The sequence below is a fragment of the Musca domestica genome, unplaced genomic scaffold (genome assembly GCF_030504385.1).
Source record: "Musca domestica strain aabys unplaced genomic scaffold, Musca_domestica.polishedcontigs.V.1.1 302, whole genome shotgun sequence".
NCBI classification, from domain to species: domain Eukaryota; kingdom Metazoa; phylum Arthropoda; class Insecta; order Diptera; family Muscidae; genus Musca; species Musca domestica.
The window spans coordinates 416467-430144 of record NW_026712303.1 but is presented as its reverse complement, the minus strand read 5'-3'; the positions used below and the strand labels follow the sequence as shown (position 1 = coordinate 430144).

Genomic DNA, 13678 nt, shown 5'->3' with positions numbered 1-13678 from the left:
CCTCACGCACATTTGAATTGGGGTTACCGGGCATTGCAAAAGCCAAGCAGTTTTGATTGGCCGTCCAAAAATATTAAATATGTGAAATAGTTTGCCAACTTTTGTAGACAAAATACGAAAATGACCATTCCAGTGACTTTTTGGAGAATTCACAAATACAGGAAAGACGAACTTCTGACTATTTCGTTAACGCTGATTTCGTTGCAGAATATAGTCAAATGTCTGTATCTCATATAGATGCGTTTCAGTCAAAACCCAATAATAAATATTAATCTTTTGCCACTTCTGAGAGATTATAGGTCTTTGGGAAATATTGGTTCCAGATCTAGGAAGACCATTTACGTGCAACATCTACCTATAAATTGGAAATGAGCAAATTAGTTCAAGTTTCTATTATTCGAAAATTAGAGAACGAAACCTGATGGTTTTCTTTTATTATTTGTCACAATATCTTGTGGAATTCTTTCGAGTATCTCGCCTATATAAACTGTATCGTTGATTATAGTGTTGTAGGGTATTCAACGGTCGGCCCCGCTCGACTGTAGCCTTTGCTTACTTGTTTTAGTTTAAAAATAACTAACAAAATGCGAATTTGTAATCAATTTCGTGAAATAAATATATAACTCAGTTCTTCAATAAAAAATAAACGATTTGCGTTATCCATTTTTATACCCTCCTCAATAGTATGGAGGGTATATTAAGTTTGTCATTCCGTTTGTAACACCTCGAAATATACATTTTAGACCGCATAAAGTATATATATTCTTGATCAGCATAAAATTCTACGTCGACTTAGCGATGTCCGTCCATCTATCCGTCTGTGGAAATTACTCTAGCTTCCGAACGAAATGAAGTAGGTTGATAAAATTTTACTCAAATGTATATTATGTCTGCAGGACGTTTGGTATTGAAAATGGGCCATGTAGGTCCACGTCTTCGTATAGTCCCCATATAACGGTACCTCCCGATATTCGTTATTTTGATGATTTAGGCGACATTATTTACCGGAATTGTTTCAAATTTGGTATTTGACGTTTTTAATAGATACTACAGCATAAAACAGAAAATTGGCCATGTAGGTCCACGTCTTCGTATAGCCCCCATGTAACGGTACCCCCTGATATTCTGTATTTTGATCATTTTAGCGATATTATTTACCGGAATTGTTTCAATTTTAGTATTTGAAGTTCGTAATGAATACTACATCCTAAGACAAAAAATGAGCCATGTAGGTCCACGTCTTCGTAAGCCCCCATATAACGGTACCTCCCGATATTCGGTATTTTGATGATTTTAGCGGCATTATTTACCGGAATTGTTTCACATTGTGCATTTGAAGTTCATAATGGATGCTACAGCCTATCACAGAAAGTTGTCTGTGTAGGTCCACGCCTTCGTATAGCCCCCATATAACGGTACCCCCCGATCTTCGGTATTTTCATGATTTTAGCGACATTATTTACCGGAATTGTTTCAAATTTCGCATTTGAAGTTCGTAATGAATACTACAGCCTATGACGTAAAATTGTCTGTGCAGGTCCACGTCTTCATATAGCCCCCATATAACGGTACCCCCCGATATTCGGTATTTTGATGATTTTAGCGACATTATTTACCGGAATTGTTTCAAATTTCGCATTTGAAGTTCGTGAAGTTCGATATTACAGCCTATGACAGAAAATTTCCTGTGCATTATAAACAGATTTTTTTTCTCAAGTTTCGCATTTCAATATTGTAATAGCTTGTGACAAAAGTTGCCTATGCAGGTCCACATCGTCGTATAGACTCTAATATACGGCTACATTAGGTATTTTCAAGATTTTAACAGATTTTTTGGGGATTTTATTTTTTTTTTGAAAATTGTTAAATTTGTACCAAATGATGGAGAGTATTCAAAGTTCGGCCCGGCCGAACTTACATCTTTTTTACTTGTTAAGTTGCGCATTTGAATATTTTAATGGCTTATGACAAAAGTTGCCTATGCAGGTCCATGTCGTTATAAAGACCCTAATATAATGGCCACATTCTTTATTTTAAAGATTTTAACAGCATTTTTAACGGATTTTTTTTTAATTGCCAAGTTCTTTTCAAATGGTGGAGGGTATTCAAAGTTCGGCTCGGCCGAACTTACAGCTTCTTTACTTGATACTTGGAATATAGTATATAAGGATAGCTTCCGATTTTCAATAATTTAAAGGATTGGTCCAAAGTTGGATATTTTGGCAGGACTATATAATTAATTATTAAAAAAAAAAAAACACAGCATTTGTTTTTTCTGTTCATAAACTTATTTTCATAATCACAATAAATCAGTGAACTATCAAATTTTCTGGTTTCTTTACTCTGCGCCGCTTTCTCTTCAATTTTTCGCATTCTTTAGGATGAGTTCTTTGTTCGTGTTTAAGCCGCTCACTTTTATCTGAAAAATTCTTGGGGCATATACGACATTTTCTGATCACAACTCTCGGCTTTTCTTCACCCGGATGACTGAGAGCTATGTGTTGATACAAACCGTATTTACCGTTGAAAGTTCGATCACAGAATCTGCAGTTATTGGTGACGATTATTTCAATATGGTCGGTGCTGTGTTCCAAGAGGGTCGTTTCATCGCCACAACAAAGGCCACACACAGAACACAGCAAACCGTCGTCAGCTATCTCTTCGTCATTCTTTTCAGATGTTTCGTTTATTTGAGGAGATTTGCTTATTTCATTCTTGGAGTTGTTTAAGCTTTCAGCCTCATTATTCGATACATCAGCAGTGACAGTTTCTTCATCGTTGTCTTCATGAAAGGAATCAGTTTTATCTTTCTCCGCACTTGTGTCAATGTCAAACGTTTGGGGTTTGTTCAAACTCATTTCAGATTTGACATCATAATCTGTGATAGGCACTTGTTCGGACTCTGCATTTTGTATAACATTCCGTTCTTCATACAACACATAATCGGGTATTATAATTTCTGGATTTGGCTTGATATCCAGATCATTAATGGTTCTTCCTTCAAGTTGCATGGGTTCATTCCCATTGGCATTTGACTTTTTAACATTTTCTGCTGCTGCCTGAAGTTTAGCTTGTATTAGAACAACAGTCTGTTGAAAATTATTAAAACTTGAAATGTGATGCCAACAGTCGGCACACAGAACGGCAGTGGAAGTTTGGATTCCCGTATCAACTTCGAAAAACTGAAAATAATATTTTTTGTATATGAATCGGATTTTAAATTAATACAAAGTTTGTGCTGCAATTACCATTGGATGGAAGAATTTTAAAGCAATGATGTATATTTCTGTTGTATCACCATGCACATTAAACAGCCGGATACTGTCATCGCAGAATGTTCGACACAAACGACATATGTTCGAGTTGGACATTATCTGAAAATTGAGAGTAAAACATTTAATTATGCATTTTAGGAGGGAGTTATACTCATATGACAACCTCTGAATCCATATGCATCTATCCAATTTTTCCAAATTTATGATTTCTCTCGCGTTGAGCTATTATTCAATGGATTTCACCAACCTTAAGTGATTTGAATGGAGATATGGTGCTGGTAACACATGGTATATATATTGTACGTAACTCGATCGCGACTTGTTGTTAGACATTTAATTTTCTGCAAACAGGCTTAGATCTAATACAAGGAAATCTTGTTAAACTACCGAGGTGGGCTTGTATTGACGGCTTATATGTAAATCCATCTAAAACAGGGTTCATCCTCTTCAGCACTTTATTCTTGCAAGAACTCTATAGGTAAGAACTAGGGACTTGAATCGCTTATAATTAAATGCATATATCTGTCAATTGTTATTTCGATTCTCAACTATGGAGCTATGATGCTCTAGACACCCTACTTAAGTTATATCCATTAATAATATTTGTAGAGGAACAGAGAACTTGACCAATGAAGCAGTCAGTCATTTGGACATTCTGCGAATCTACGGCACATGGCAGACATTGGAGGCGAAGTCAAAATATAATAATTAAATATATATCACCACCGCGGATCTTGAACTGACGGAGACGACTTGACCTATAACAACCCACCTTTAAACGGTATAGCTTCCTATACTGATCGTTCAAAGATGGAAAGTGGACCGGTGTTTGCTAGCAAAAATGCCATAGATCTGTTGGAAAACAGAAACAGTGAACTGAACGGTGCGATGACTATATACGTCGACTAGCAAATACCCGCTACTTCGTCAGCGAAAAGTCCACCTTAAAATTGTATAGCCTCCATCATTCTATGGAGAGTATATTAACTTTGTCATTCCGTTTGTAACTCCTCGAAATACTCATGATAGACCCTAAAAAGTATATATATATATATATATATATATATATATATATATATATATTCTGGATCACTTTTTCTTTTTTCCCCTCTTTTTGTTGTATTCAAGCTATCTTCCGAAAGAATTGAGATAGAATGCTAGAATATTTACACATATGTTTTTTGCCAGTAGGCAGGTTAATTCCACAAACGGACCATGTCGACACGCCCCAATTTTGGTATTTCGGTGATTTTAGCGACAATATCTACTGGAATCCGTATTACAGCTGATAACAACTATTACTTATGGTATTTTTCGACGAAATTTTTTGAAAATTGTCAAGTTCCTTCTAAATGGTGGACGGCCCGACCTATATATGCGTGTTTTCTTTGTGAGCGTGTTTTCTTTGTGAGAAAAGTGACGCTGGCGACAATGCATTTTTGGTCCCAAGTTTGTGTCTCTACTCTGCCTTTCAAGGTATTATATATTATTCAAGCTTTACCTTCATATTTAAACCCTAAAAACCACACGTGACTTCAATTTTTCATTTCAAAATTCCAAATTTCAGCTCCATCCCTCAACCCAATACCAAAATTGGTATCATTTAGTTCTTTAGATAGTACTTAGATTTCAGCACCAGATATCAACAAAGACCTAAATATCAAATTTCGCAATTTTAGTTCTATACATTCACGCAATGCCAAATTTAGTTCAATTTAGTATTTTTCGAACAACTGTAGAACGTATTTCCAAATCCACCTCTAAATCTTATCCTTATCCTTAGATGCCAACAGCTACATAAATATAAAATTTTAGAATTTTGTCTCTATCCCTCTAACCAAGGCCCAATTTAGTTATTTAATACAATTAATACTTTTCGAACGTTTATAGTACTCATTTCCCAAAATACCTACAATGACATCTATATCAAATTTCAGGATTCCAGTTCTATCCCTTCAGCCAATACCCAATTAAGTACCACTTAGTACTTTTCGAACAATTAACGTACACATATCCAAAACCACCTCCATTTCTCGATTCCAGATATCAACAGAGACCTCAATATCAAATTCGAGAATTCCAGTCCAAAAAAATAATATCATTTAAAAAATGAATACCATTTAGGATTTTTCGTACCAATAAAGGGCGCGTTTCCGAACCACCGCCAAATATCAAGCACAAATACCATCAATAATATAAATATTAAATTTCTGAATTTTATCTTTCACCCTTCACCCAATACCACATTTAGTTCAATTTTATACATTTCGAACAACTATAGTAAGGGTTTAGAAATCCGACCTCCAAAACTGTATCTATCTATATATCAAATTTCAGAATTTTACTTTTATCCCTTTAACCAAGGCCAAATTTAATAGCATTTAGTATTTTTCAATCAATTATAGTACTCATTTCCAAAACAACCTTAATATCCTAACCACAGACTTAACCAATCGAATTTCAGAATTCTAGTTCTATCCCTTCACCAAATACCCAATTAAGTTCCACCTAAAAATTTCGAACAATTATAGTACGCATATCCAAAAACACCTGCGTATTTCAATTTCAGATACCACTCAATATCAAATTTCGGCATTCCCACTCTATTCCTTCACCCAATAAGAAAATTAGTTCAAGTTGGCACTTTTCACACAACCACAATGGAAATTTCCAAACCTATCTCCAAATCTCAACCTCAGATACCAACAGTTATCGAAATATCCAATTTGTGAATTTTATTTCTATGCGTTCAACCTAGGCCAACTGTAGTACCATTTAGAACTTTTTAAACAATTATAGCACGCATTCCCCAAACCACCTTCATACCTTAACCAAAGACACCAACAGAGACCTCAATATCATATTTCGGGATTCCAGCTCTATTCCTCCTTCCAATATAAAATTTAGTTTATATAGTACATTTCGCACAACTATTGTATACATTTCCAAACCCCCGACCAAATCTCAACCTCAGACACTAATAGTTATCTTAATATCAAATTTCAGAATTATATCTCTCTATAGTAAATATTTCCGAAACCACCTCCATATGTCCAGACTACACATGAACAGCAACCCTAATACCCTAATACCATGGTCATCTTTATTTGTTTATGTATGTGTTTTCTTTTCAATAACAAAAAAAATGTTCAAAAAATATTCAAATTCGCGTGTTTTCAAAATGTTTATTTCAACGTATGCATCGAAAAAATCTAGAGTTTTTGTAGCGAAATAATCCTTTAGAGATATGTAGTACATGATTTTGAAAAGAAGTGTTGACCTTTCTTTCAGTTATCGCGTTTTTCAATTATTTATTCAAAATAAATGCAACAAGTTGTTTGATTTTTAATTGTTTTGATACTAATTCTGACATTACAAGCTAAACAGGTAGACCTCCATACTTGCAATTTTTTCAAAGTTGGCCTACCTTCTCTTCATTGCACCATGCCAATTTCAGATTTAAAGTAATATCTGTACAAACCGAATTTTACAAAAAAAAATATTGTGCTATATAGTAATTTTTGTGTAATTGTAACTCCAATGCAAAATTTCATTATGCATTTTATTTTTTATTTTCACTTATTTATTTAACTACCAGCAATAATCTTCTAGTGTTGCAATTTGTTTCGATATCATACAGAAAAATCTGTTATCGTAGTAAATTTGTTTACATTCTTCTGCAATATAGCAAAATAAGCTGTTACCGAACTAGCCGTTGGGCGAACGAACACACCAAATAACCGAAGCCAGCCCTTACAACAAAGCGAACACGTTTTATTTTTAACAGACTTTTTGCAAGAGAGAATCACACAATAGATAAACGGTGAGAGCAACTTGCAGAACTTTTTTGAATAACAAAAAACCAAACTCTTGAAGAAATTGATGTACAAACGTATGTACGTATATTTGTGGGTAAGTACTTACATATGTTTTATAAAATTCGTCTCTGTTCCGAGTCTTTCTCAAACGGTATTACACAAAAAAGTAACACAAGGTAACACATTCACCGTAGGTTTAGTACTAAACACTGTATAAAATAGGCTATATCGAGTGCGCGACAAAACAAGTTTGAAAGGGCACATGCGTGTCCATGACGTACAGATGAAAGAATACATTACAGCTACACAATAAGTCTGTCTGCTAATTAGGTACTTATATCATAGACAAGTGAATATCTAGATAAGAGATAGTAAGTTTTGTTTTTAGGCAGGTTTCAACTATTTCACTTGATTATTCCGACATTGTTCGAAGCTTTAGTTATCAGGTATCCTTTAGTTGTTGATATTTTCAAAATTTTAGAATTGAGCGACTTCAATATTTTCACTAACTGACTCAATTTGTATACCCTACACCACAAGGTGGTCATGGTATTATGTATTTGTGCATTTGTTTGTAACAGGCAAAAGGTAACGAGATGATCTGCATAGAATCACATTCTGGGTCGATTTATGCATGTCCGTCCGTCCGCCTGTCCATGTATTTTTGTAAACAAAGTATAGCTGGAATGTTTTGACCGATCCAGATGACATTTTGCACAAATCATTTGTTTGGCCCAAGGACGCATCCTATTGAAATTGGAGATAATCGGTAAAAATTTTGATATAGCTCCCATATATATCTTCGTCCGATTTGCCTTTTATTGTGCACCAAACGTGTAATATCAGCCCAAATAGTATGGAATTTTGCACATAAAAACCAAATTAGGCCTGAAAATAAGTATTTTATCGAAATCGGTTCAGATATAGCTATAGCTCCCATATATATTGTTCATCCGATTTGTTATTTTTGACCTCCGCTGCCGTAATATGCACTCTGTAACAACAACATTTGGTGAAATATAGCAAATACAGCTCAGAAATACATTAGCTAAACTTTATCGAGATCGGTTCAGATTTGGATATAGCTCCCATATATAACTTCGTCCGATTGTCCAAATGGGATGAATTTTGGCACTTACGACCGAATTTTATCTAGAAGCTTGTATGTCAAATTTGGTGAAGATCGGTACAGGTATAGCTCCCATATATATTGTTCATCCGATTTGTTATATTTGTTACCCACAACCATAATATGGAAATATATCAAATAAAGCTTACAAATATCTTTGCCAAATTTTATCGAGATCGGTTCAGATTTGGTTATTGCTCCCATATATATCTTTATCTGATTTCAAATTAATTTTGCACCAAATGGGCAATACAAGTCCGAATTTAAAAGATACAAATGCTTCGGCATATTTTGTCCTTTGAACTTTAAATTATAATTATAATCATAGCGTGTATGTTTGAATTCTCCCATAAAAACTTTTAATATTTATGTGGAGCTCTACTAAATTAGTAAAGTGGTGTAGGGTATCATAAATTCGGCCCCGCCCGACTTTAAGACTTTCTTTACTGGTTTTTTCATAGACAAGTGAATATGTTTATAACATAAAGTAAGTTTTGTTTTTAGACAGGTTTTAAGTATTTCACTTGATTATTCCGGTATTTTTCGAAGCTTTAGCTCTCAGGTATCCTTTATTTGTTGATATTTTTAAAATTTTAGAATTTGTGACTTCAATATTTTCACTGACTGACTCAAAATTTTTCTATGATAAGCGGTGAGAGCTACATATTCGTAAGTCTAGGATTGTGGTATGTTGGTACATGGTACTAAATTTGGTACAATTTGTATTTGGGAGAACCGATAGGGCTGAACTTCTGAAATTTTAATTAAGATTACTGTTGGAATATAGGATTGGGCTACCTAGGAACTGTGGGAAATTCGTACTTATGTGTATTAAATGCTACTAAATTTGGTACAAATTAGATTTAAGTTAAGTCCTGAAAATTCGAACTATTTTTGGAAATAAGTACTACAAGAGTACAAAAAGTAATAAATCGTACAAAATTAAGCATTGATTGAATGGCTAAAGTTAGAGTTCTGAATTTTGGTGCTGGGGTCAGAATTGGTATGTAGATGGTTTTGGAAAAACGTGCCGTACATGTATTAAAGGCACTAAATGGAACTAAAATTTTAATTATGGTCGATATAGGTATGTAGGGTTGAAATGTTTTTGAAAATTAATATTTATGAGAACGAAAAGTACCAAGTGGTACAAAATTTAGAATTAGGTATCCGTATATAAAATATTATTGAGATAACTGTCTGACAGAGTATCAACGCCCAGATGAAGCGGCAGAAGCTAGAACCTTGAAATTTTGCACGACATATAGTCTAGGTGCCTACGAGTGTGTTAAGGTTGGGTTTTTGAAAATTCGTACTAAAGTGTACGAAAACTTCTAAAATGTACTAAAAATTTAATTCTTTGTATTGGATAAAGCGAATGTGCTAGAAATTTTGCATAAGAGTTATTTAGGGAGTGCAAGGTACATGTACCAAAGAGCTTTTGGAAACTTTAAGGTTACGAAAAGTAAACTGGTACTAAACTTCTAATGGTACCATTCGGTATTATGTGAACGGTTAGAATTAAAAACTTGAACTTTGGTATGAGACGTAAGTTTGATATACGAAGATGATTTTGAAAATGTGTACTAAGTGTGCAAAATGTACTAAATTTGGAACAGTTTTGTTTAAGGTGAACGGATGAGGATGGATTTCTGAAAAATTTTATTGAGTAAAGAGTGGATTTATCAAATGTGTACTACAAGTGCTCGAAAAGTACCAAATAGTACTATTTGGTATTAGGTGAACAGATGCAAAAGATGCTTGCAATCTGAAATTTGGTATTAGGGTCACTGTTCATGTGTAGTCTGGATATTTGGAGATGGCTCCGGAAATATGTATTATAATTGTACGAAAAGTACTGAATGGTGTTATAATTGGTATTGGGTGAAGGGATAGGTTAAAATTTTGAAAATTGAGATATGGCGGTAGGTTTGGAAATGTGTCCTACATCTGTACGAAAAAAATAATGGTACTAAATTTGGAATGAGGCTGAAATTCTCAAATTTGATATTGAGGTCTCTGTTGGTATCTGGAATTGAGATATGCTGGTGGTTTTTGGAAAAGCGCACTATAATTGTACTAACTGGTACTAAATATGGTAACAGGGGAAATTAAAAAGCTGAAATAAAATCGGTATTTAGGTCTCTGTTGGTATCGGGGGGTGGTTTTGCAAATGCAAAAGGTTTTCTCCAAAAATACTAAATGGTACAAATTTTGGATTACTGTTGTCATTTAGGATGGAGAGATGTAGATTGTTTTCGATATGCGCACCAGAGGGCTGTAACGAGTATACAAAAATTCAATCACACTCGGTTTCTTATATGATTTTTGTTGATGCAGTCGTTTGGTTTGATCTGAATGAATTGACCGTTTTCGGATCGGATCGAACGCTCAGTTTGAATCACATCACTTTCAATCAAACATGAGTATTCGAGACGGTTTGATGTGTTCAGCAACATGAGTTGATCGAACACATGAATGTAAATGAGCAATCACAACCGTGATTGTTTTCTTTGAATCGAGTTCGCTCAGCGTCACTGTTTATTCATCCAAATAAGCCTGCACAGGCAATTTTGACGAACTATATTTGAAATGGAAGAAAATTGTGAGAGTGTAACCGAAAATGTTGCAAATGGAAACTAAAACGAAAAGGTAGAAGTTTTGTGTGGAACATCATAACTCATGTTTTAAGATCAGATGGCACAGTTTTACCTGGCTTTGTTTTCTGCCGCACTTGTAATAAAACCTTGCGGTACAGCAATAGCCAAACATCAAATTTAACACGACATGGGTGCTGCAAAATGTTGAAGGAATCGCAACCCTTAAAATCCGTATCAGTGAACGACTGATATATGTTCCTTTTGTAGAAATAAGCAACTGAAATACATTTTTTGTTATTATTATTTTTGAAAAAAAAAAAAAAAAAAAAACGTGTTCCTTTTTTACATATAAGTGACTGAAGTCTGATTTTTTGTTATTTTTTTAGAAATAATGTGTTCTTTTTTAGAAATAAGCCACTAAAGTCTGGTATACTATAAGCCCAAATGAAATAAAAAATCCTTATTTAATAAATACCATTTGTTTCGATTTCTTTAATAGGTACTGCTTCTAGTATTGATAACCATACCAAAACTACAATACATGATTACGCTCAGATTCGATCTAAGATATGGAGGTGGTTTTGGAAATGTGTACCATAATTTTACGAAAATAATACTAAATTTGGTATTGGGTGAAGGGATAGAGCTAAATACTGAAATATGATATCGAGGCCATTGTTGGTTTCGAGAAGTCGAAAGAGTTTTTAACAAAAACAAGTAAGAAATCTGTAAGTTCGGCCCGATACCGAATATCGGGAGGTACCGTTATATGGGGGCTATACGAAGACGTGAACCTGTACAGAAAATTTTCAGTCTTAATGTCGCTTAAATCACGAAAATCCCGAAAATTGGGAGGTACCATTATAAGGGGGCTATACCAAAACGTGGACCTACATTTTCAATACCAAGAGTATTGTAGATTTATATACATTTGAGTAAAATTTGTTCAACTTACTTCAGTTTGTTCGGAAGCTAGAATGATTTCCAAAGACGGGCAGACGGATGCACATCGCTAAATCGGCATAGCGTTTTTCTGCCTTATTTAGGCCAAGATCATATGTTTATGATTTATGTGTTTGTTTCTCTTTCGAGAAGAGCTTAATGGACTGAAATTTGCAGTGAAAAGGAAAGCCAGATAGACACTATCACACACTTACCACTATGCGACGCGTTTCGCCGTTGGATAAGCGGCTCATCAGGCATATTTGGTGTGAATGATGGCTTACAAGGGCCGTTTACTGGAAAGTATATATTTCGAACTTATTGAGAATTAGCATATGCGAATTAAATACTAGAAACTCTCCAAAGTTCGACTCAAGTTCTATTAGCAGATTTTTTCACAGCAAAGTTTGTTTTTGTAATGATGATTTCTTTATATTTGGCTGGAAAATCACAAGTGCCTTTCTTTAGAGCAAACCAGCATTTAAATGTGAATAAATCTGTTGTGTCTCGTACCATCGTTCGTTACCGTGATACTGATATCGTAGCCCGGCGTCAATAAAGTGAACGGTTGCTGTTTTCTTCCGTCCACTTTATTGACGTCGGGCTACGATATCAGTATCATGGTAAGAAATAGTTCGAAATGTAAAGAAGCGACTTGATCGAAACCCGCGTCGCAGTGGCCGAAAAATGGCTCGTGAGCTGAACATATCGCAATATTCCATTCGGCAAATATTGAAAAATAAGCTCGGGGCAAAGCCATTGAAATTTCAAAAAGTGCAAGAACTTACACCGCAAAAGAAAGGAAATAGACCCAAAAGATCTAAAGAGTTGCTTCGCTTGGCCGAAAGTGGTGAACTGCCGAAATTGATTTTCTCCGATGAGGAAACATTCGTTGTCCAGCAGTTTGTAAACAAACAAAATGATGAGAGGTCAGCTGAAAATGTGCACTTCTGGTTGGCCACCAGAACTCAAGCGCCGGCCATGGTGATGGTGTGCCGCCATAACAGCGGATGGCCGCTCTCCGCTCGTATTAATCGACATTGACATCAGAATAAATGCCAAATATAGCCTTTGGCTCTCAAACATTTTGGCCGCATACCTTGGACTTTCCAACAGCACTCAGCACGCGCCACCCAAGAATGGTTACAAAATGAGGTTCCTTGCTTCATTTTCAGCAAACAATGGCCACCAAAATCCCCGGACACCAATCCGTTGGATTATTGTGCCTGGAGTATTTTGGAAAGCATGGTTGGCTCTAAAAAAAATACAAAAGTGGTGATCACCTAAAGCAAGCGCTTAGCCGGGAATGGGCCAAAATACCGCAGAGCAACATTCGGGCAGCGTGTGACGGTTTCATTGGCCGCTTGAAGGCCATAAGTCGTGTCAAAGGTGATCCAATCGAACAAATCTAAACTTACCCTAAAATTTGATGCTATTTCCGATATTTTTGTTTTCATTCAATAAAATTTAAAAAAATAAAATAGAACCGGAAGATAAATATCACCCAACACTTGTCATAGACCTTGAACTTAATATTCAAACAAATTATGCAAAACCACAAACTAAGCCTCACAAATTAAATTTTTCTAAGACTAATATTAATCTCCTTCGTTCTACATTGTCCAATTCAAGTTGGTCTCATGAAGGTGACATTGAATTGCAAATTTCAAATTTTTATAGCGTTCTTAAAAATGCGTTAACTATATCAGTTCCATTATTGAAGTTCTATCCTGACTCAGGACCAGTTTGGTTTACCCCACATCTTAGGCGCTTGCGCAACATAAAAAGTAGGTTATTTAAAAAATTTAAAGAATGTAATATCACTTTAAATTATTCAAAATATTCCAAAGCTCGAAGTAAATATAACATTGAAAATTTAAGGTCTTATTCGATTTATTTAAGTAAAATGAAAAA

General features: G+C 34.9%; 1 protein-coding gene across 1 annotated transcript; it reads right to left on the bottom strand.

Annotated features, from left to right (window-relative positions):
* Positions 1 to 2275: 2275 nt before the first annotated feature.
* LOC105261439 (serendipity locus protein delta-like) lies at positions 2276 to 7332 on the bottom strand. The gene is made up of 3 exons (XM_059124883.1): positions 7200 to 7332; positions 3249 to 3374; positions 2276 to 3182 (listed from the first exon to the last, which is right to left on the bottom strand). The coding sequence occupies exons 2-3, from the start codon at positions 3369 to 3371 to the stop codon at positions 2310 to 2312; spliced, it is 996 nt and encodes a 331-aa protein (XP_058980866.1). The 5' UTR covers positions 3372 to 3374; positions 7200 to 7332; the 3' UTR covers positions 2276 to 2309.
* Between the last annotated feature and the right edge of the window lie 6346 nt (positions 7333 to 13678).